The sequence below is a fragment of the Pongo abelii genome, chromosome 1 (genome assembly GCF_028885655.2).
Source record: "Pongo abelii isolate AG06213 chromosome 1, NHGRI_mPonAbe1-v2.0_pri, whole genome shotgun sequence".
In the NCBI taxonomy this organism is placed as follows: domain Eukaryota; kingdom Metazoa; phylum Chordata; class Mammalia; order Primates; family Hominidae; genus Pongo; species Pongo abelii.
The window spans coordinates 230719922-230743679 of NC_071985.2; the positions used below are offsets into that span (position 1 = coordinate 230719922).

At 62.9% G+C, this 23758-nt stretch overlaps 1 protein-coding gene across 50 annotated transcripts in view; it reads left to right on the forward strand.

Annotated features, from left to right (window-relative positions):
* Positions 1-23758, forward strand: part of LOC100434611 (multiple epidermal growth factor-like domains protein 6) — a 123931-nt gene that overhangs the window by 88152 nt on the left and 12021 nt on the right. For 38 of the 50 annotated variants that reach the window (XM_054542489.2, XM_063715654.1, XM_054542422.2 and 35 more), the window contains 16 exons: positions 7304-7429; positions 8337-8459; positions 11596-11718; positions 12024-12161; positions 12819-12938; positions 13581-13703; positions 14328-14498; positions 14886-15017; positions 15653-15781; positions 17340-17468; positions 18029-18163; positions 18238-18372; positions 21578-21703; positions 22198-22329; positions 22412-22540; positions 22742-22873. In XM_054542489.2, the coding sequence (XP_054398464.1) occupies positions 7304-7429; positions 8337-8459; positions 11596-11718; positions 12024-12161; positions 12819-12938; positions 13581-13703; positions 14328-14498; positions 14886-15017; positions 15653-15781; positions 17340-17468; positions 18029-18163; positions 18238-18372; positions 21578-21703; positions 22198-22329; positions 22412-22540; positions 22742-22873 (2103 nt within the window). Of the gene's footprint in view, positions 1-7303; positions 7430-8336; positions 8460-11595; positions 11719-12023; positions 12162-12818; positions 12939-13580; positions 13704-14327; positions 14499-14885; positions 15018-15652; positions 15782-17339; positions 17469-18028; positions 18164-18237; positions 18373-21577; positions 21704-22152; positions 22330-22411; positions 22541-22741; positions 22874-23758 lie in introns of all 50 variants that reach the window. The other 12 variants (XM_054542467.2, XM_054542436.2, XM_054542425.2 and 9 more) reach the window with 4 other exon arrangements.

The following is a 23758-nucleotide window of genomic DNA, read 5'->3' on the forward strand; positions in this document are numbered from 1 at the left end:
GCTGCCCTGTGGGGGCTTCTGGGAGCCTGGGGCACTTTAGCCTTGCACCCCCTGGTCCCCTCAGGCCCCCTGGAAGAGGCAGCTCTTGGGGGGGCATATCCTTTTCTTGATCCTCCTCTCAGGCGGGGTCTTCCTTGTAGAAGGGTAGCCCAGGTATCAGCCCAGTGGGGCCTCTCCTGGCCTCCTACTGTGAGGGTGGGGGGAGGCCTTGGGACACTCACTCTCCTAGGCTTTGTTTTCACCATCTGTGTGATGGTGACCTTCCCTGAAACCCTCAAAAGGGACAAGGACCACCCCACCCACCACAACCCACTGCCCACCCACCCATCACTCACCTGGCTGGAGCCTCCTCCTATAGCCAGGCCTTCTGGGATTTGCCTCCCAGGAGGCCGTCCTAGGGATGTCTGCACACTTGGGGCCCCAGAAGGCTTAATTTGTGGTGCTCGCCCATTTTAAAGGTCTTCTCTGGGCCAGATGCCAGGGCCCCTGGGCAGGGCCTGCACAGCCTGGCAGGAGGCTCCTGGGACCTCGGGGCCCCTCTGGCCGTCACCCCCCCAGGGTGCCTCCTGTGTGAGTGGTGGGCTCCTGGTGCCTCCACAGCCTTCTCCAGGGCTGGTGCCCGGCTCCTGGCCTCCTCGCCCCATGGAGGGCCCAGGTGAGACTCTCGCCTGCGTACCAGCCTGTCACTTAAGTGCGTTCACCTACTCAGGGGTCTGCTGGACGCAGAGCAGTGACCTCGGAGTGCACCTTCTCTTTCATTTGACTGAGGCTCCCAGCAAAGTCTTTACACCGAAGCTTCAGGAAATACAGCCCCGGAGCTGTGATGCGTCTGTTTTGCTACAGAAGATGCTGTTGGTTTCACCCCCTGGGAACAGGTGGTGACCCTCGCTTTGGCAACAAGAGTGACTTGGGTCCCACTAGCGTTTGGCTAGTCGAGTTGGAGAAACGCCTTCCTCTCTCTGAAGTCCCCGGTGGTGGCCTGGCGACCCCTGACCTGGGGACACGTGAGGACTAGCCCCATTCCCAGGCCACCCTGCCTGGCACCATCCAGACCCCCTTCCTGGCACTCTCTGGGGCATGTTGTCCCCCCTTGTCCCTTGCCCATGGTGGCCTCTGTGTGGGAGCTGTGGGTGGGGGATACCAGATGGCGAGTTCCTGGGAGCTGACGCCTGCAGGGGTGGGGCCAGTTCCTCAGTCTCCCGGGAGTTTCCAGGATTGGCGTGGGTTTGTCAGCCTGGGCCCAGTGGGAGCTGCTCTCTGTGGGGGCCTGAAAAGCTTCTAGACCGGGGACAGAGTCCCCTGGGGGCCACCTCCCAGGCAGAGCCAGGCGTGTTTGTTTGAGGGGTGCCTCACCGTCTTAAGCCGCTTCTTGTTGCTGAGGGACCTGGCCAGGCTGTGGGCCTGAGATGCTGGCCTGGGATGGGGAGGGTGTTGGGGCATCTCAGCTCCTGGCCAAGGGCTGCCCTGTGGGGGGTCTCCTGCGGCAGCTCGGCCTGGGCCTGTTAGAGGGCACTGCCCACCCAGTCCGTTCCAGGCTGCCTGGACTCTGAGGGCTTGATGGGGGTAGGGCTGGATTTCTGGCCCCTGGGGAGTTTGAGACCCTTTGCCCTCCACTGCCTTACCTTCCGGCCTCAGTGTGGGGGCATCTTCTGGTTCACACTGGCACCCTCTGCCCAGACCTTGGTCCTCAGGAGTGGCCTCTCCCACCCGCCATGGGCCAGTTGTGGGCGGGCTGCTGGGCTGGAACCCAGGGCTGCTCAGCTGGAACCTGGGGCTGCTGTGGAGCCCCTCCCCCAGGCCTGCTGGGGTCCTCCTGGCCGGGAGGGTGTCGTGACCCCTCCTGGGGCTTTGCAGGGGGACAAGGAACATGCCCCCACAGGCTTGAGGCTCTGCGGTTAGACTCCCCTCTAGCAGCTTGGAGTGAGGCTTACAGAGAGGCTGGTGGAGAAGCTGCCTAAAAATCCACCCTTCCTTCCCCAGCATGGGGCCGGAGCTCTCAGGGGGCTGACACCTCCAGGGCCCGGAGCAATCTGGGAAGGCCCCAGAGGAGGCTGCACCTGAGGGGGGCCTTAAAACACCCCAGAGGGGCCTTGAAACACACTTGAACTTGTCTCTGAGGCAGAGAGGGCAGGAAAGGTACAACCTCCATACCTCCCTGCTTTCTAGATGATCTTATGGAAATCAGACACCAAAAGGGTTCCCCTCTCAAAAGAGAATCTACAAGAAGGACTTTGCCAGTGGCTCCCACACTGTGAGAGTGTGGGTCCTCGTTCCCCAGCCCTGCCCGCCCAGTCCTGGTGTGCCCCATTGCCCAGGGCGCCCAGTCTCTGGGGTGGGAAGAGCAGGGCCCAGTGAGGCCCGAGGGTGGGGCCAAGCTTGCTTCTCATTCTCAGCCCCTAAACCTGAGCCCGCCCTTGCCTTCCCCGGTGGTGTGGGGAGCAGTGGTCTGGCCCGAGTGTCTGGGGCCATCATTCTTGGTTTTCGTGACACCCTGCAGAGTGCCAGCATGCAACACTCAGAGAGGAGAGCAGCTCCCATGTGGTCTAACACTGCACTGGAGGCCTCCGCTTCTGTGTACCTGGGGTGCTCTGGGCCAGCACGATGCCCGCCCATGACCCCGGAGGCAGCCTGGCTGACTCTGGACCCTAGCCTTGGACATGGCTGTTCCCTCATGTGCCCTGGGTTGAGCAGCACTGCTGGGCCCTGTCTGAGGGCCACAGATGTCACTGGCTTAACCAGCAGAGGTCCCTCCAGATGAAACACCCTGTGCCACCCCAGGGAAGAGGTGGGCCCTCTGTCCTTCTCCCCTTCTCAGCCCATGCCCATCAGGCCTTTGGGATGAACACTGTTGGGGAGGGGACTCTGTTGTCACCCCCTGGTGGCCTGGCCACCCCCTGCCTGTGTCCCCCAGAGTTGGATGGATTCATATGCACACGGCTAGGGGAGGCCTCCCAGCCCTGCCTCCCCACCCGGCTCTGCCATGGGTGTGCTGTGTGCCCTGGGGCAGACTCTTCCCTACCCGGGCCTGGGTCTCCCCATCACGGCAGTGAGAGGCTGCATAGACGCCCCCCCGGCCCCTTGGTTCCTTCTTGGAGGGGAGGCCCGACCCGGGGGAGGCTGCTGGCAGGCCTTTGGCTTGTGCTGAAGGGCCAGGGCTGGCCGCCTTGCTGCCCTCTGACCGCCGCCTGATGTGCTGCTGCCGGGCACTGCGTAGGCAGTGGGTTGCTGTCCTGTCAATATAGACCAGGCCTGCCCTCCCGGGACTCTGGTGACAAGTGAGGTGCCTTCCTAAACGCTCTGGAGAAGCTGAACCAGTGTGATGCTCACGCAACCCTGGGTCGGGGCCTCCCCCAGGAGGGCAGGTCGGAGCTGACGCTCAGCAGTGAGTAGGCGCATGTGGCGGTGCAGGCACTGAGGGCATTGGGTGCCCATGGTGCGCCCTGCGGCTCCCACCTGGGAGTGACCCCGTTGGCCCCCGCCGTCTGGCCTCCTTCATTCCATGTGTGTGGTCCAGCTGCCGCCCGCCACTCCCTAAAGTGCCCGGTGCCCCTGGTAGGCCAGTAGGGCACTGCTAGCACTTGTCTCTAGGGACCCACCTGTCACCTTGGCCAGTGGGTCTGGACCACTGCAGCCAAGCATGGGACGAGCTGACCATCCAGAAAGGCAGGCGCTGGGCAGGATGATCTGGCCCTGGCCAGGGGTGGGGGCCTTGCTGGGGTGTGGGTTGTGGGGTCAGCTTAGCGTGGTCCATGGAGGGGGGTGGCGGGCGTTTCCCTCCCTGCTCTGTTTCTGGACACCTGGTGGCCATGCTGAAGGGCCAGTGTTTGCCTGGTGCTCTATGTTGTTGGGGTGACATCATGGGCTCAGACCCCTTGGCGTGTGGATGAAGACAGCTACTCTTACAGGCTGTGAGTCAGTAGTGCGCCTGTGCGACAAAGAGGCCCCATTGAGAGGGCAGGGGATGGGGCAGGTGTACAGGGCAGGGCCGCCTGGGGGGGAGCTGGGGGATGAACACGCACCCCAGCCTGCCATCCTGTCCCTGTCCCCAACAGAGGGCTTCCTAGAAGGCAGGGCTGCAGGTGACTACTGACCACATGTGGCAGGAGACTCAAGATCTAGAAACCATCCCAATCTGAGGGCAGTAATTACAAGCCTCGTGAAACCAGCAGGGACAAGAACCACCCTGGAGAGCTGGCCTCGAAACCACTGGGCTGGGTTTGGAGGCTTGGGCAGAGAAGCTGGTGGGCCTGCATCCAGCCCCTGCCTCGGCGCAGCCCGCAGTCAGCCAACGAGCTCAGAGGCTGGGCCTGGCCGCCGATGCCCCACCCTCCACTCCCTCCGCCGCCCAGGATGCTGTGCCTCGAGCAGAGACCAAGCCAGCTCAGGCGGAAGGAGGCCCCTTTACCTTTGCAGAGCTTCAGCCTCACATTTGGCAGAATCCTGGGTGGTGCCGCCTCCTTCTGGCAGAGGTTGGAATTGCACCCCAGCCCGAGTGGACCTGCATGTGCCTGGGCTGGAGTGATGTCTCCTAGAATTGGCAAACTGGGGAGTTAGGGTGACCCAGGCAGCTCTGGCTGCCATAATGGAGAGCGTGCTCTGTGTCTCTTCCTACAAGGACATGAATCCTACCTGGTCAGGGCCCCACCCTATTCCCTCTCAGAGACCCTATCTCCGAATACATTCACCTTGGGGATTAAGGCTCCAACATAGGATTTTTTTAGGGGGGACACATTCCATTCATAACAGAGTGTCCCCCCAACAACAGTCAGTTGCATCTGATCTGGAAGTGGACAAGGACCGAAGTTAGGCCTTGGCAGAACAAGACTCCAGAGTCAGGAAGAGGCAGAAATGTTGGGCCGGATTGTGGAAGCACCCGGTGTGATTATGCACGCTGACCATCAAACCCTCACTGGGTGGGGATTTTTTCCTTTGAGAAAACATCACTTCAGTATTAAAGAAGTGAAAGACACGGTAGGGCTTGCTGTCGAGCCCGCATCTGTCTGCAGGTGAGCCAGGTGAGGGCTGTGGAGCACAGGCAGGGAGGGTCTTCCCCCACTGGGAGGCAAATTCCCAGTCCATGTCTGATGGACACACTCAGCTTTGCCGGGTCTGAGCTTGGTCCACTTTGGAGGGCTGTAGCAGGTGTGAACCTTTGGCTGTGGCCTGGGCAGGGGTGGCTGGGCTGTGTGTTTTGCAGCTGGGTCTCAGTGTCCCAAGGGGTCTGGACACATCCCTAGCAGTGCTGGGCACTGGCCACGCAGGGGTGGCCCTTCCTGAGCTGCACATCCCAGTGCTGGCGAAAATCTGCCTGGTTCAGCTTTCTGGGAATCCGTGGCACAGGATATATGCGACGACACTGGGCTTGGCTCCCGGCTGCACACAGCTTGGGAGCATCTGGGGTGTTAGAACTGTGCGGACTGGAGTAGCAAGAGGACAGGCTCTGGGGGGATCCCTGCCTCTGATCCCCCCGCGCTGGTGGGCTCCAGTGGGCGCCATGCCCGGTGGTCCCTGGGTGTGTCTCGGGGCTCTGCCTGTCTGGAGGGGCTAATGAGAAGTCTGTTTTTTTCCGAGCCCTGCCACAGCCTCCTGGGCCCTTGTGGCGCCTGGGTCCTGACGGCCCAGCTTCCCTGCCATGGGCTCTGTACCCCCTGTGCCTGCCTGGCCCTGCCAGGAGGGGGTCTGTTTCCTATTACGTGTTCCAGACAGGGGTGCTGTTGCTGTAGTGAACACAATAAACAGGGCCCCCGGGAAGGCGGGGCTGACGCAGGCCATGGTCAGAGGCCCCTGGAGCCACGGTAGTGGCTTCAGCAGAGCCATCTCAGGTAAGGCAGGCCGGGCCTGGGGGCCAGGACAGCTCCCATCTTGTCTGGGCAGGTAGGTGGATGGTGCTCGGGGCTCAGAGGCAGACGGGCTTACCTGAGTTCTGCCCTGGGTTCCCCACAGCCTGCATGTGCCAGGGACACGTGGGGCAGGAGACAGAGCCATCACTGCGACCCCCAACAGCCTCCCAAGGCTGGCTCTGCCCCAGGAGGGGACCCTCAGCGCCTGCTCCCCTGTGGGACAGGTACGGCGAGCGCAGTGGGTTTTTAAGCCAGCTTGCTCTGAGGGGGCTTTGCCTTCTCAGGGCCCAGAGGCAACTCTGCTGCTGCAGCCGCTGCCTGCTCTGTTGACCTCTGACCGCCCTCCCCTCTGTGGTGCCGGGCTTCCCATCCGCCATGCAGCAACAGTAGACGGGTTCCCCAGTCTCAGCCCCAGGCCCAGCCACCTCCCAGGGATGGTGGCAGCCCCCCAGGAGGTGTCCCAGAGGAGGCGGCATCTCAAAGAAGCCTCCCCACTCCGAGAGAGTCTCGGTGCTTTGGTAATGGGGTTTGGGATTGCTCTGGGCACAGGCTTGGGCAGACGGCCTCCCCTGCCTGGGCACAGGCAACAGCACATTCTTGCGGCTTCCCTCTGAGCTCGGGGCTGACTCCCTCCCTAACCACAAGGCGACTGCCAGACTTGACAGTAACCAAACCCCCGCTGAGGGGCTGGCTGCTGCTTCTGGCAGAGGTCCAGTGCCCAGCCTGGCCCAGCGCCCTCTCCCTGCCTCCCTGGGCCAGCTCAGGGCACAACCCCATCCATCCACGGGGTACAGGCACCCACTGGGCCAACCTGGCCCCACAGTCCACGCTCTGCAGGAATGTGCACGAAGAAATGGGGGCATGGGCACTGAGTGGGGTCAGGCGTGAGGTGTGGCCTGGCCTGGGGTGGGTAGGAGCTGTGCTGGTCCCTTGGGAACTGGGGGCCAAGCCTGTGGCCCATGGCAGCTGTCCACGGCGTCCCCACACCTGCCCCTGCCCTGGCCTAAGGACCACAATGGTGAGATGCCTGGGTCTCAGTCACCCCCTGCCAGCCTGCATCCTCCTCCAGGGAGATGTGGCCTGCTGGGGCACTGAGCCCTCGCTCGCAGCTTCTCAGAGACCCCTGGTGCTTAGTGTTCTGTGCTGGAGGGTGTTGGGCTTCTGTCTGGGTGGGGTCCCCTTCTGTGTCCAGCCCTTGAGCAGGCCAGGGCCGGAGGATCCAGTGAATCCCCCACAGGCCTGAGGATCCTGTAGGCAGCAGAGAAGGCAAAACCAGGCCTGTGAGCTGGGCAGGGAGCAGCGTGTGACAATGGAGATGAAAAGGCGAAGGGGCTCGGAGTGGCCGGGAGGGGTCCTACAGCAGGAGGAAGTGGCCATGCCACTCCCTGCTCCGTGCCAGCCAGGGACAGACTGTTGGCCAGGTGTCCTCTTGGGCTGACTTGGGGTCCTCCCTGTGTCCCCAGCCATTAACTCCTGTGCCCTGGGCAATGGCGGCTGCCAGCACCACTGTGTCCAGCTCACGATCACTCGGCATCGCTGCCAGTGCCGGCCCGGGTTCCAGCTCCAGGAGGACGGAAGGCGCTGTGTCCGTGAGTGCCGCCAGCCCGGGAGGGAAGGAGGACCTCCCCTGGGGGTGGAGGGCAGGACAAGCTGCCTTGCCTGGGCTGTTAGGGGAAGTGAGTCTTCAGGAGGCCCCCAAGGCTGCTGAGAGGCCTGGTAGGGCATGGCCCAGCCCATTAGGCTGCGCCCCGGGATGGCACATTTGGGGCCAGGAAGCTCAGGATGGGGGCCGCCTCACTGCTGTAGGTGCCCACCTGATGGGGGCCGCCTCACTGCTGTAGGTGCCCACCTGATGGGGGCCGCCTCACTGCTGTAGGTGCCCACCTGATGGGGGCCGCCTCACTGCTGTAGGTGCCCACCTGATGGGGGCCGCCTCATTTCCGTAGGTGCCCACCTGAGGCTTGCTGCCCTTGGGAGGAGGAGGCAGGCCAGCCCGGTTTGGCACTTTGCTCTGAGTCCTCAGGGCTGCTTGTGTGGAAGCGGGGGGCTTTGCTGATGGTGACCGTGTGGCAGACTCAGCAGTCCTCCAGAATATGGAAATGGGGGCTGTGGGTGGGGCAGGTGCTGAGAGAATGCCCCCACCTGGCCTCTAGGTCCTCCCCAGTGTGGGCCTGAAGGGGCCAGAGTCACAGAGCTGGGGGCCACCGCCCTGGTGTCAGCGCCAGCACCCGGGCCGAGAAGGGTGGTGGGAGGAGCTGGCCTGGGCCGCTGCCTGACCTGGGCTGGCTGGCCTCATCCTGAGACTGCAGAGTCTTCTCGGTGTCTTGGGGGCTTCCCGCACCTGGGAGGAGCGAGACCCGCTGCCCAGCCCATCAGCCTGGAGCACAGAGTGGGGAGAGCACTGGGTGAGGGGTCTCACAAGAAGCCTGGGTGCAGGCGCCCTGCAGCCACTGGGGTCTCCTCTCCCCAACCCCCTCCTCGGGTCCGTGGCTGCAGGGAGAAGCCCGTGTGCCGACAGGAACGGCGGCTGCATGCACAGGTGCCAGGTGATCCGGGGCCTCGCCCACTGTGAGTGCCACGCGGGCTATCAGCTAGCAGCAGACGGCAAGGCCTGTGAAGGTAGGACCTCCCCTGCCCCGCCCCGCCCAGGGTCAGAAAGCGCACCCAGGCACTGTGGAGGGACCCGTGTCTAACTCTGGGGCCGTAGCCTCCCATGAGACCAGGCCCTTTGGCCTTGCCCCCTTGGGTGACCTGGGATGTGGCGGTCTCATCTCCCTTGCTGGGGGCTAAGGGGCGAGGGTAGGAAGGCTGGCAAAAGCTGCTCCCAGCCCGAGGCTCATTTCACCAGGAGTGAGCCAGGGAGCCCAGGTGTTGCTTATAGTTTTTAAACTATTGTATTTCCTTTTTTTTTGAGACAGAGTCTCGCTCTATCACCCAGGCTGGAGTGCAGTGGCGCGATCTCAGCTCACTGCAAGCTCCGCCTCCCGGGTTGACACCATTCTCCTGCCTCAGCCTCCCCAGCAGCTGGGACTACAGGCGCCGCCACGCCTGGCTAATTTTTTGTATTTTTAGTCGAGACGGGGTTTCACCATGTTGGCCAGGATGGTCTTGATCTCCTGACCTTGTGATCTGCCCGCCTCGGACTCCCACAGGGCTGGGATTACAGGCGTGAGCCACTGTGCCTGGGCTAAACTATTGTATTTCCTAAGTAGTGCCTGCTTAGCAGGAAAACTGAAGAGATGAATAAGAGAAAAGGAGAAATGAGCCAAGCGCTGTGGCTCACACCTGTAATCCCAGCACTTTGGTAGGCCAAGGAGGGAGGACCGCTTAAGCCCAGTTGCTCAAGACCAGCCTAGGCAACATGGCGAGACCCTGTCTCTAAACAATTTTTTTTTTAATTAGCCAGGTGTGGTGGTACTGTCTGGAGTCCTAGCTACTCAAGAATCTGAGACAGGAGGATCACTTGAGCCCAGGAGGTCAAGGCTGCAGTGAGCTATGATCACGCCACTGCACTCCAGCCTGGGTGGCAGAGCAAGATTCTGTCTCTTAAAAAAAAAAAAAAAAAAGGGGCCAGGCGTGGTGGCTCACACCTCTAATCCCAGCACTTTGGGAGGCCAAGGTGGGCAGATCACTTGAGTTTAGGAGTTCAAGACCAGCCTGGGCAACATAATGAGATCCTGTATGTACAAAAAAATAAGAGAACCCAACTAGCTGAGCATGGTGGTGAACACCTGTGGTCCCAGCTACCCGGGAGGCCGAGGCAGGAGTCCCAGCTACCCGGGAGGCCGAGGCAGGGGTCCCAGCTACCCGGGAGGCCGAGGCAGGGGTCCCAGCTACCCGGGAGGCCGAGGCAGGGGTCCCAGCTACCCGGGAGGCCGAGGCAGGGGTCCCAGCTACCCGGGAGGCCGAGGCAGGGGTCCCAGCTACCCGGGAGGCCGAGGCAGGGGTCCCAGCTACCCGGGAGGCCGAGGCAGGGGTCCCAGCTACCCGGGAGGCCGAGGCAGGGGTCCCAGCTACCCGGGAGGCCGAGGCAGGGGTCCCAGCTACCCGGGAGGCCGAGGCAGGGGTCCCAGCTACCCGGGAGGCCGAGGCAGGGGTCCCAGCTACCCGGGAGGCCGAGGCAGGGGTCCCAGCTACCCGGGAGGCCGAGGCAGGGGTCCCAGCTACCCGGGAGGCCGAGGCAGGGGTCCCAGCTACCCGGGAGGCCGAGGCAGGGGTCCCAGCTACCCGGGAGGCCGAGGCAGGGGTCCCAGCTACCCGGGAGGCCGAGGCAGGGGTCCCAGCTACCCGGGAGGCCGAGGCAGGGGTCCCAGCTACCCGGGAGGCCGAGGCAGGGGTCCCAGCTACCCGGGAGGCCGAGGCAGGGGTCCCAGCTACCCGGGAGGCCGAGGCAGGGGTCCCAGCTACCCGGGAGGCCGAGGCAGGGGTCCCAGCTACCCGGGAGGCCGAGGCAGGGGTCCCAGCTACCCGGGAGGCCGAGGCAGGGGTCCCAGCTACCCGGGAGGCCGAGGCAGGGGTCCCAGCTACTCGGGAGGCTGAGGCAGGAGAATCACTTGAGCCCAGGAGGTTGACGCTACAGTGAGCCATGATTGCACCAGTGCGCTACAGCCTGGGTGACAGAATGAGACCCTGTCTAAAAATAAATAAATAAATAAATAAATAAATAAATAAATAAAATAATAAAAAAAAAAAGAACTCAAGAAGAAAGGAGACATTGTTCCTGAGCCCAGGAAACACCTGGACGTATGGGATGGGCTTCTGCTGCTGCTTTGCTGGGGCTGTTTGTGAATGTGCTTGTTTAGAGTCAGGTCGCAGGCAGGTACCATTGCTTGGAACCCACCGCTGCACCCTCTGCCCCCTCTGCCACACCACGCCGTCCTCTGCAGCACGGCTGGGCAATGTTTATTTGTTAACCCTGTCCCTCCACGTCTGGGTGTTCCTGACTCTTCCCTGGGCCAAGCAGCCTTGGGGAGGGGTCAGGCTGCCGCCGCCCCAGTGGTCCACAGGGTGAGTCTCTGAGGCAGTGGCGGGTGTCCAGACCAGGTAGTGGTCAGTTTCCAAGGGTATTAGTCCATTTTCACGCTGCCGATAAAGACATACCCAAGACTGGGCAATTTACTAAAGAAAGAGGTTTAATGGACTTACAGTTCCACATGGCTTGGGGCGGCCTCACAATCATGGCGGAAGGCCAGGAGGAGCAAGTCACACTTCACGTCGATAGCGGTAGGAAAAGAGAGGGCTTGTGCAGGGAAACTCCCATTTTAAAAACCATCAGATCTCATGAGACTTACTCACTATCAAGAGAACAGCGCAGGAAAGACCCGCCCCCATGATTCAATCACCTCCCACTGGGTTCCTCCCACCACACGTGGCAATTGTGGGAGTTACAGTTCAAGGTGAGATTTGGGTGGGGACACAGCCAGACCATATCACCAGGCCCCCACCGGATGGCCACGGGGTGTTGTGGTGTGTGGTTCCGCGTCCTCACTGACACCAGGAAAGTGCCGCCTGGGTAACAGCACCTGGTCACGCAACGGGCTTAGCGTCAGACCCGTGTGGGTGCCAACTTCTTCATCCCAGGGGACGTGCAGGGCTGTGACTAGTGGTCGTCAGGGACAGTGGGATTGGCCCTGAACACCTGTGTCATGCGGCCACAGGCCCTGGGTGTCAGCAGGCCATGTGCTGTCTTCCACTGGTCCCATGCAAAGGTCCTTCCTGGCACCTCTGAGCCCTCCCCGTGGTTTCTTCCCTCCAGATGTGGATGAATGTGCCGCAGGGCTGGCCCAGTGTGCCCATGGCTGCCTCAACACCCAGGGGTCCTTCAAGTGCGTGTGTCATGCGGGCTACGAGCTGGGCGCCGATGGCCGGCAGTGCTACCGTGAGTGGGTAGCCGGCAACAGGCTGAAGGTGCCTGAGATGGCCATGCTGCTCCCCAGGACCCCAAGGCCTGCTTTGGCTGAAGGGCGGGGCTTCCTTGTCAATCAGGGGCAGCCCTGGGTGAGCAGAGGGTCGAGGGAGGGCAGGGAGTCCCAGACCCGACAAGGCCTGGGAGTTCCATGTTGCTGTTTCCTACGGGTGTCCCCAGGCCCGAGGCTGGCTGCTGGGTGGAGGTAGGGGGAACTAAGGTAGGTGGGGGTCATCCTAGCCGCCATCCCACACCCCGGGTTGCTGGTCTCACGGCAGGGATTGAGATGGAAATCGTGAACAGCTGTGAGGCCAACAACGGCGGCTGCTCCCATGGCTGCAGCCACACCAGTGCTGGGCCCCTGTGCACCTGTCCCCGTGGCTACGAGCTGGACACAGATCAGAGGACCTGCATCGGTGCGCACTGGCTCCTCCCAGATGCCTGCACCCCACTCCAGGGACCCGCTGCTGCCCTGGGTCTGGGATCAGTTCCGTGCCATGACTTGGAAGTCCTCGTCAGTCTCCCTGAGTCCTGGTCTGGCTGCCTGGGCCCAGGCGGGGTGGTAGGGCAGGCCTGACAGAGGCAGCATCCTGGCCGGGAAAGTCCCTTGGTCCCACATCGGCCCGCCAGGCCCATACCCATGTTCACGGCACCCCCTTAGCCCCATCAGCACCTTCTCAGTACTGCCCCTTCACCTGGGAAGGACCCAGTGTCCTGGAAGTCACACCTCAGACCCTGACTCCCAGATGGAGTCCCCACCCTCTAGCCCCAGTCCCAACACCTTGTCCACAGCAGACAGGCGGGTGGCCCTGGGGCTGTGACATGTGTCCTGTGTGTGTGCATATGCGGGACCAGGAATGTGCATGTGCGTGGGTGTGATTGTGTGGTGGGTGCGATTGTCTGCAGGCGCCATGAATGTAGGTGTGCACACGTGAGACTGTGGGCAGGTGCACGTGCAGTCGGGCGTGTGGGTTGTGTGTGGTCGTATGCAGTTGCATGCAGTTGTGTGCAGGTGGGGGCGTGTGCACGTGCAGGTGCCTGGTACCAGGGGGCCCATGGTGTGTGCTCCACAGATGTCGACGACTGTGCAGACAGCCCGTGCTGCCAGCAGGTGTGCACCAACAACCCTGGCGGGTACGAGTGCGGCTGCTACGCCGGCTACCGGCTCAGTGCTGATGGCTGTGGCTGTGAGGGTGAGCACTGCCCTGCCACTGCACAGCTGGGGTGGCCTGGGAGCAGGGCCGCCCTAAGGAAGGACACGGGGCTGGCTCTGGTACCCCCATGGTGGGCATGGGGTTGGCCTGCTCTGTGCTTTGCTGTGGGGCTGTGGGTGTTGGTTGAGTGCCCGCTGAGTGCAGGGCTGTGGGCGTTGGTTGAGCGCCCGCTGCATGCGGGGCTGTGGGCGTTGGTTGAGCGCCCGCTGCGTGCGGGGCTGTGGGTGTTGGTTGAGTGCCCGCTGCGTGCGGGGCTGTGGGCGTTGGTTGAGCGCCCGCTGCGTGCGGGGCTGTGGGTGTTGGTTGAGCGCCCGCTGAGTGCAGGGCTGTGCTGACCTGCCCCCTCCCTCCGTCTGGCCTAAGGTCGCTGGCCGCTCTCTCCTGGAGCTGGGCCTGGCCCCTCTAGCAGGTGTCTGCCATGGCTCTGACCCTGGGGTGGGAGGACGGCCAGAGTGGCCACTGTGGCTGAGGGTGAGTTTTACTGGCTGGTTCAAGAGATGAGCCACTCAGCTCTGGTAGGGCCACCAGGGCTTCAGTCCTGCGGGTAGGACTGGGTGGGCAGGGGCCTCCCTGGTTCCCCACCCGGGAGCACAGGCCTCAGTGGCCCCGGGTCGCCCGCAGATGTGGATGAGTGCGCCTCCAGCAGTGGCGGCTGCGAGCACCGCTGCACCAACCTGGCCGGCTCCTTCCAGTGCTCCTGCGAGGCCGGCTACCGGCTGCACGAGGACCGTAGGGGCTGCAGCCGTGAGTCTCCCGCCCTCCGCGGAGCACCGGCCTCTGCCTTCTCAAGTTTGCCCCAGCTGACCCTGCGTCCCGCAGGCCTGGCCCACCCCACCCCCACCTGCCTGGGGTCTTTTGCCCCCTGGCCTCTCTGGGCCAACACACCTCAGAGGCTCTCGGGCTCCTGGGGACCCACTGAGTTCCTGCCTCTTCTGAGGGCCGTGTGGGGATTGGGGACAGTGGGGTGGGGGAAGCTGGTGAGGCAGGCATCCTCCTGGAACCCAGCACCTGTCCTGACCAGGTGAGAGAAGAGACCAAGACCTAAGGTGATGTTGTTCCTGGGACTGATGGCAGCTGCTCCCACCCCTACCCCTCTAGGCCCCAGAGTCCCTAGAGCTGGGATGAAGCTGGGGGCAGAGGGGCAGGGTTCAGGTCCTCAGGGCCCAGAGCCTTCTCTGTCCTGAGAAGGAGGGTCGGGTACAGCTGGGATGACCCCTGGGACCAGGCTGAGGAGGTGGGGGTAGTGGAGGCAGCAGGAGGGTGTCCAGGGGCCCTGGGGTGGGGCTCAGGCCCAGCCCTATCTGCCGGGGAGTCGCTGGGGCAGGCAGGTGGGTGGCAGGGGCTAAGGGGCCTCTGTGTCCCTGGCAGCCCTGGAGGAGCCGGTGGTAGACCTGGACGGCGAGCTGCCCTTCGTGCGGCCCCTGCCCCACATTGCCGTGCTCCAGGACGAGCTGCCGCAACTCTTCCAGGATGACGACGTCGGGGCTGATGAGGAAGAGGCAGAGTTGCGGGGCGAACACACGCTCACAGAGAAGTTTGGTGAGCGCAGGCCCAGCCCCCGGGGGCTCCTGCTCGCAGGGCCGGCAGCCAGCAACCCCTCGGGCTAGGCTGCCATCCAATCAGAGGTTGGGGACGTGAGGAAGGACCCCTGCAATGCCATGTTAGACCAAGGCCCAGAGAGGGTGAGCCACTGGCTCAGTTTGCACAGCTCGTGTGGGCTGAGCCTGGGCGGGACCGGGCTCCCAGCTCCCAGGTTAGGGCTCCTTCTGGCCCCAGCATCTGCCCCCATGTCACCCTTTTGGGGCCCTCATGGGCCAAGGATGCCCCTTATGCCCCTTCCCTGGCCTGAGGGTCTGAGCCTGGCCTCTGTGCCTGCTGAGGCCAGGGGTCAGGCTCTGAACCCCCCCATCCTGGTCCGTCCCCCAGTCTGCCTGGATGACTCCTTTGGCCATGACTGCAGCTTGACCTGTGATGACTGCAGGAATGGAGGGACCTGCCTCCCGGGCCTGGATGGCTGTGACTGCCCCGAGGGCTGGACTGGGCTCATCTGCAATGAGAGTGAGGCAGCTGGGCAGGGGCTGGGGGCTGGGAAGGGGCCTCTGAGCCCCAAGACCTGGGGACAGCCCTTTGAGCCCATTCAGTTTTACTCCTGCCTGCTGGCCCTGGGCAGGGGGCTCCGTGCAGATCCATTCACTCATCCATTTGTTCATTCCTTTGATAAACATCCCCTGACTGTTCACTCTGTGCCAGGCACTGTTCCAGGCAGTAAGGATTCCTTGGGAACAAGCGAGCCAAAGTGTTTGTCCTTCCTAAATATCAGTCGTCACGGTCCAGCAACAAGCAAGCCAGCAAATAACTAAGACAGTGAGGGGTGTCTGCTGAAGGGCAGCCAGCAGGCGGGGTTCCTCTAGCTCAGATGGCCGGGGACCCGTCATAACTGTCAGTGAGGCTCTGCCTGTTTGAAAGAGCTGGTTCAGAAGGAAGAGACTCCTCTCTCCGCTGATGTTCAGATAGAGGAGTCAGTGATCGATTAGTGATGTCTGCCATGAGCATGGGCAGGGGTGATGTGGTACAAGTGCCATCATTTTATCTCTAGGCAATTGCTTCTAAACCCAGAGCCTCCAACCCTAGGAAGGGGTCTCAGAGTGTCGTGCTGGCTGGTGACCCTGACACTTCCCTGTCACTCTTTGTAGCTTGTCCTCCGGACACCTTCGGCAAGAACTGCAGCTTCTCCTGCAGATGTCAGAATGGTGGGACCTGCGACTCTGTCACTGGGGCCTGCCGCTGCCCCCCAGGTGTCAGTGGAACTAACTGTGAGGATGGTGCGTGCAGCCTCTTCTGGTGCTTCTGGAATTACCCCTGGGCTGTAAGGGAAGTGGGAGGCACCACGCCTCCACGTCCTCCTTGTCTCCCTCCTCCCACTGGAGCAGGAAAACTGCCGCCAAACTTTTCCTAGACTCCCTTCCCTTCCTGCCTCCCTGTCTCCAGAGCATTAGGCTGTGCTTGAGAGAGAATGAGGCCCTTGAATGAGAGGGGCATTGCTTTTTCACTGTTGCTAATTTTCCCAGGGCCTAACTATAGCAGATGATAAGACTTTACAGAGCAACACTTTTGGAATGGGTTCCCTTGAGAGGCAGTGAGGTCCCTGTTCCTGGAAGCATTCAAATAGAACTGGTAGATGGCTGGGTGAGGTTTGCAGAAGGGATTACTCAGGGACCAGTGGCTGCAAGGGATGATGTTGACTTCCTTATTAACTCTAAAGTTTCAGCCTTTCTGGAGGAATTAGTCCAGAAACTGTTTCCCAGGTGGCTAAAGCTTCATCTTTAAGTCTTCAGACTTCATCATTTCTGCCTCTTTCGATGGAGAGTGCAGCTAACGTATCATAAACTTTCTGCCTTTGTGAGAGGAAGACAGCCAGCCCTAGAACCCGTCCCCCAGGTGGCCCCGTGAGCTTTCCTGGCTGTATGTGCTGGGCTCTGCAGGGCTGGTTGCCTGGTGGTGGTGGGGACCTTAGGCAGCCGCACAGGGCTTGCTACCTCTTCCCTGTCAGCGTGCCTCCCTTCCCCACTTTGTCTGCCCTTTCTGTTCTACAGGGGGCTGGGGAACCCCTGTATTCATTCCTGGGTGTTGCACCCCTGGGATTGTGCTGTACCCTCCAGGCTGCCTGCAGCATTGAGGGGTCACCTCCTCTTCTCCAGGCCTCTTTCTGTCTCAGCCTCTGCCTGCCTCTCTGATGAGGACATCGGTCTTTGGATTCAGGGCCAACCTGAATAACGCAGGGCTACTATGGCAAGCACTGTCGCAAGAAATGCAACTGTGCCTAGTCTCCAGGTCCTGGGGACTAGGACGTGTATGTAGTTGTGGGGGTACCTTCAGCTGACTACCGCCTTCAGTAGGAGGAAGGACGTGGGGCTGGACGCAGCCAGAGGGAATTGTTTGGGGAAGAAAGGCGAGGACCTTTCTAGCTCTGGGGCCACCTGCGGCTTGGGCCTGGGACCCTGGCCACTGGGGCCACATGTCCTTCCCGCTTTGAGGTTCTGAAGTCAAGCTTAGTGACCGCCATGGGACAGAAGTCAGGCAGCTCCTGATGGGGGCCAGACTTTGGGGAGAGTGGGGCGTGAGCTTTGTGCATCTCTCCAGTGTAGGCCGAGGAATGTGCTCTTCCACCCGCCCTTGCCACAAACCCTGGGGGCAGGGGATGTAGGGGACAGACCAGCCAGGGCAGACGGCCACATCCAGAAGGCTCACCTAGTGCCCTGGCGGGGGCTGCTCCCAGCTCCTGTGCTGGGCCCTGGGCCCCCGAGCATCCTACCACATGGGGGGACCACATGTGGTAGGCTGGCTGCCACCAAGGTTCTCATGGAGCCCCGCTGCCCCCAGGCTGCCCCAAGGGCTACTATGGCAAGCACTGTCGCAAGAAATGCAACTGTGCCAACCGGGGCCGGTGCCACCGCCTCTACGGGGCCTGCCTCTGCGACCCGGGGCTCTACGGCCGCTTCTGCCACCTCAGTGAGTCTCATTGCCCCTTCCAGTGTCCATGGTGGTGGCAGCGGGTGGAAGGGAGGGTCTATGTCCTGTTACCTGTAGTCTGGGTTGGGATGAGGCCGTCGGAGCCCAGCCAGGTCACCCGCTGGCTGGGATGTGGGTCTGGGATCCGCCCTGAGTCTGGACTCCAAGCCACATCCTCTCGACTGTGACTGTGCTGGCATCCAGGGCGTCTGGGTGGACGGTCCCCAACCTTGTGGTGCCTCCCAGCCCTGATGGGTGGTAGAGCTGCAGATGAGGACAGGGCCAGGCCTTTTGCAGAAGCCTCCGGGGGATGAGGCCTATCTTGGCTTTTGGAGATTCCTGGCAGCAAGGCCAAGCTCTGAGTCCCTGGTGGGGTCACCCATCCCTGGGGTTCAGACACTCAGGGAGGGAAAGGGCGGTGGGCTGCAGGGGGAGAGGTGGAGGAGGACAGCTCCCTACGTGATCTTGGCTGTCGTCCTGGCTGACCCAGGGCTGGTGGAAGTGGTCTGGGAGGGCGGGGCTTCAGACGGGAGCCCCCCTCAACGGTTCTGTGGGTGCAGCCTGCCCGCCATGGGCCTTTGGGCCGGGCTGCTCAGAGGAGTGCCAGTGTGTGCAGCCCCACACGCGGTCCTGTGACAAGAGGGATGGCAGCTGCTCCTGCAAGGCCGGCTTCCGGGGTGAGCGCTGTCAAGCAGGTGAGTCCAGGCATGGGGTCTGGGGGGGCGCCAGGGTCGGCTATCCCCACCCACCCCTCTCTCACGCCCTGCAGAGTGTGAGCCGGGCTACTTTGGGCCGGGGTGCCGGCAGGCATGCACCTGCCCAGTGGGCGTGGCCTGTGACTCCTTGAGCGGCGAGTGTGGGAAGCAGTGTCCCGCTGGCTTCCAGGGAAAGGATTGCGGCCAAGGTGAGTGGCCGGTCCCTGGGGCTCCCGGCAGTCTCATTGTGGGGTCTAGGCTGCCTGCCTGGCTGGAGGGTGGGCTTCAGAAGGGCTGCACAGCTGTCACTGTCGGCCGCCTTAGCCTAAGCCCAGGTGGTGCCTTGCTACCGGTGTTGCCTTGACAGCTTGTCACGTAGCAGTGGTGCGGCTGCTAGTCTGAGTCTGGTCTGCTCAGGGCAGGAGCTGCTGTCTGCCCACGGCCTGGCCCAGAGAGGGGCCAGTGCTTCTCCAAACTCCTCCCTCGTCCACTCTCTCCTTGCTTGACCAGAACAGACTGTGGGCTTCTCTCAGAGGCCCGGGCAGCAGCTCCCTCCTCACATGTGAGCCAGCAGCAGAGGCTGCCCCTGGAGGTGGCAGTTCGGAGAGTGGTCTGGGCTGCAGTGCTGGCCTGGGGTCATGGCTGCAGGCCCCTGCACGCGGATGCTGTGGCCTGGGTGTGAGCAGGCATAGAGCCTGGGAGCCCCATGCTTACATGGCAGGCAGGGAGGAGGCTGTTAGGAGCTGGCTGAGAGATGGACCAGCCGAGTCCATGCTTAGGTATTCCCGGGAGACCTGGGGACCAACTCCCTGACACAATTCCAGCCCAGCATGCATGGGGCTGGGGGCTTTGCCAAGAGGGCTGGGAAGGTGGGGGTGTCCTGGCTGCCCCGGCTTGCACTGGCGGGAGGTGCAATGACCAGGACAACGGCGTGTGGTCCTGGCCAAACAGAAAGCTGACCAAGCTAGTCTGAGGCTCAGCGGGATGGTCACTCCTCAGTCTCATGACCAGGGTAGGGAATACCCGAGTGTGTCATCGGCCCATGAGGGGATGGAAAACGCCCTTGGCATGAGTAACGGAGCTGCTGCAGCGGCCGCCGACAGGGCCTGGGCAGGTCGGAGCCTCCCTTGGCGCGGCACATGCTGTCCACGCCCATTGGCCGGGAGAGACCGGAGCCACGAGGGCCTGCTGTGTGACCAGCAAGACCATGGCCTGGGCTGGAGAGAGAGCGAGAAGCCCGGTGCCAGCCCCCTCTTCTGCCTCCCCTGGGGCCAGCCCCCTCCTCTGCCTCTCCTGGCGCCAGCCCCCTCTTCTGCCTCCCCTGGGGCCATACCAGGGGGCTCTCTGGACTTAAGCCTCTCCAGCATGGGCCCTTCCCCTCCCCACCTCCATCTGGGGAATGAGAAGGGGTCCGCAGAGGGAGCAACGTCCACCCAAGGACCCACCAGCCGGCTGTTAGGCCACCCTGGTCCCAGCCACTAAGGGCCGGAGCACTCTAGGCCAAGACTCCCGACCTGGACTCGTAGAAGCTCTGTGGTCTCAGGCCGGCGTGCAGCAGCTCTGAGCGCCCACTTCCCATCTGTGCACAAGCCCTAGGGCTTCATGAGTGCGCGGACGTGGGGACTCAGCTCCTCCTGACTCCCCGGCATCCCCTCCCCACCCTTCCTCCCGCTCACCACCCTCAAACGTGTACACACATACATGCACATACCACTTACACACACACACACATACATGCACACACTGCTTACACACACACACATGAATGCAGGCAGGTGCATGCACACACACACCAGCAGCTCACCCTCCCCTGATGCCTGTGACCCTCCTTGCAGTCCCCGCTCTCTACACCGGAGACAGTGAGGAGGCCTCGCCAGAGAAGCACCTCCAGCGCTCCCAGAGCCCCCAGTTCCTGAGAGGAGGAAGGCTCCTCCTCTGCCCCTTCCCCTCTTTTCTTTAAGAGCCTGTGGTGCTCAGAGGATAAGCCACAGGCAATGACATCCGAGTGTTGATATAAAGATCAACACTCTTTATAAAGATAACATCCCCTCTTGTTGGGTCTGGAAACTGTTCCTGCCCAGCACTCATCTGCTCCAGTTAGTGGAGGGGGTGTTCCCTGAGGCCCTGTGGGGCTGCTTTGGTCAGCGACCCCCCAGCCCTGTGCACACTGCCCAGTGCCCTAGGGCACGGTGAGTGCCAGGCCTGTAGTCCCAGGGACGTTGCCTGTGTCCCTGTGGGCGGGTGCCCCTGGGGATGGGCCCTGGTGACAAGGGTTCATGAGGGTGTGTCCACAGGGCCTCAGCGGGGCCAGGCCTGGTGCTCCTCCCCAGGCAGGGCACATCCTGGCTCTCAGCCCCGCTGTGGGCCTTCTGACGCGTGGGCTCTGTGGATCTTTGGCGTGCAGCACGGGGTCTCTGTCGACTACCTTCTTGGGGCTGCTGTGATGCTGTTGTGAGCCCAGGGAGAGGTTTAGTTCCAGCAGCAGGCAGGGCATCAGAGTGGCTGCGCCTTGCTGGGGGAGGCAGGGAGGATTTGCTGCCACCCGAGCTCCCGGCCAGCCTCATGCTCTGTTGTCTTCACAGGAGAGGCCAAGGCCGGGCCCTTAAGGGCAGGGCAGGCGTGGGAGGGCAGAGGAAAGCTCTGCTAGGGAGGTCACTCCAGGGCTTCCAGCACCCACGGCTCTGCCAGGCCCTGGGGAGCAGCCCCTGCAGGCCCTCTCCAGGGGTCCCAATCCTCAGCCCCCACTTTCTCTCCCGAGGTCCCCCTTCCTGGGATGCTCTGACTTCCTGGCCTCTGGGCTCCCTGGGGTCTCATTCACCTGCCGGGTGGAGCAGGGGGGACCCTAGGCCTCCAGGAGGCCCCCTGCCCTCCCCATTCTAGCCCCATCGCACAGGGAAAGGGCAGCGTCTCTGGGGTTGGAGTGAGTGGGTGCACAGCCTCCCCAGCCCTCGGGCTGAGTCCCTGGAGGGGCTCCCAGCTGGGTGGAGGGAAGTGGGAGAGACTGGACCAGCATCACCAGGTTGGGCTGGGGACACAGTGGCCTGACCAGGACAGGTCGTCTGGTGACTATGGTGGCGGAGGAAGAGCAGGCCCTACCTCGGGCTCCTGGGAGCTCTCCAGGGTCCTGGACGGCCGAGGGATCTGCTTCAGCCTCTCCCAGGCTGCCCCAGCAGCCCTGCCCCTCCCCTCTCCTCCCATCCATCAGCTCCCCTTTCACCCCTCCCTTGCCTGTTCCTCTGACCTGCCTGGCCACTCTGGGGACCCCAGGTGTGCTCAGCAGCCCCCCCAGGGGCTAGAGCCAGAGCCCATGAGAGGAGGCGTGGGAGGCACACTCGCCAGGAGCCCCTGGGGGAAAGGCTCTGGTTGGGCCGCTCCACGTGGCGCGGCTGAGGCCCCTCGTGCTTCCTCCTGCAGAGTGCCCGGTGGGGACGTTCGGCGTGAACTGCTCGGGCTCCTGCTCCTGTGGGGGGGCCCCCTGCCACGGGCTCACGGGGCAGTGCCGGTGTCCGCCAGGGAGGACCGGGGAAGACTGTGAGGCAGGTGAGTGTCAGCCGCAGCCCCAGTTCTGCCTCCCCAGGCTGCACGGCTCCGAGCTGGTGGGGCCCTGAACTGTGGGGGCCCCAGCCCTGTGGATCCCAGGCCCGTCTATAGCAGGTGTGAGAGCTCACAGTGCACTCCCCTAGGGTAGGGAGTTGGGGTCTGCGGCTGCCCCACCAAGCCCCTGGGGCCTACAGGCTGCCCTCTCGGGCTGCTCCCTCTCTGCATGAGGCTCCCAGTCTCTAACGGGCTTGGCTCCTTGTGTTGCCAGCTGAATGGTGCCTGGGGCTGGGGCTCCTCTACTGTGGGTGGGCACCCCGCAGCCTGCAGCCCCAGGAGGCGCCCAGGCCCTCTCCCCTCCCCGGGGCAGGCTGAGATGGTAACAGTGGTTCCGCCTCCTCGGCCGTGGCTCCAGGGGCATCGTGCTATGCTATGTTTATTGATGTGTTGAGCAAGGGCAGCTTGGGCACTGACTGGCCATGGGGGATGGGCACTAGATTGTCCCGAGGGCCACTGGGGGCTGGGCTGCCAGGAGATCTGCCCAGCATGCCAACACGCTGCCCGCTGCGACCCTGAGACCGGAGCCTGCCTGTGCCTCCCTGGCTTCGTCGGCAGCCGCTGCCAGGATGGTGAGTGAGCTGGAGCCGCCCCTGAGCCTTTGACCCCGGGTAGGCGGCCAGGCCCCACTCACCCTCTCTCGCCTGCCTGTAGTGTGCCCAGCAGGCTGGTATGGTCCCAGCTGCCAGACAAGGTGCTCTTGTGCCAATGATGGGCACTGCCACCCAGCCACCGGACACTGCAGCTGTGCCCCCGGGTGGACCGGCTTTAGCTGCCAGAGAGGTATGGGGGCCCTTGGCTTGCCCTTTGTCCGGACATCCCTCCTTTCCTAGCCCCTGGAGAGGCCTCTGCCCAGGGCCCCTGAGGACTAGGGGGTTGCAGGAGGCCGTGCCCCAGTCCTGAGACGCCCCTGTGCCTGACTTGGCTGTGGTGCCCGTGGCCTGCGCTTGGGCCTGCGCTGGATGACCCTGAGTTCTGTTGCAGCCTGTGATAGTGGGCACTGGGGACCTGACTGCAGCCACCCCTGCAACTGCAGCACTGGCCACGGGACCTGCGATGCCATCAGTGGCCTGTGTCTGTGCGAGGCTGGCTACGTGGGCCCACGATGCGAGCAGCGTGAGTCCTGGCCCTGCCTTTGGTTGCGCCCCCTCTGGAGCGCACACACACACATGCACACATACACACACACACACACACACACAGTCTTTGGCCGTACTCCCTCCTGCGTGCACACATACGAAGCCTTTGGCCATGCCTCCTGTGAGCGTGTGTGCACACACACACACGAAGCCTTTGGCTGTGCCCCGTCCTGTGCACGCACACACACACACACACGAAGCCTTTGGCCGCGCCCCCTCCTGTGCACGCGCGCACACACACACACATATAAAGCCTTTGGCCGCGCCCCCTCCTGTGCACGCACGCGCGCACACACACACACACACACAAAGCCTTTGGCCGTACTCCCTCCTGTGCGCACACACACACGAAGCCTTTGGCCATACCTCCTCCTGTGAGCGCACACATACACACACACAGCCTTTTGCCGTGCCGCCTCCTGTGTGCACACACCCACCAAAACGTGCACGCACCCACCAAAACGTGCACGCACACACACACATGCGCGCTGCGGCTGGACCCTGGCCTGGCTTCCTCTGCCTTCCCTGAGCTTTTCCAGCCCCCACTGCCCTGCTCCACAGCCTGGACCAAGGTCCCACCCTCTCACCGACCTGCACCCAGAGCTGCAGCAGGAAGGGGCAGGGCCTGTCCCCCACTGCGGGAGGCCTGGCACCTGGGGGATGGAGAAGGGATCTGCTTAGGACTGAGGCTGGTGTCCCTCAATGTGTGCCCCCGAGGCTTGGTTGGTGGAACTGGGGGAGGCCTGGGTCGGGTGTCCTAGAGGCAGCCCCTGGGGAGGTTCCCATCCCTAAAGCTGATGCCTGGAGTTCCCTCAAGACTCCCATGGCCCCACCTGGGTGGGGGACGAAGCATGTGAGTGAG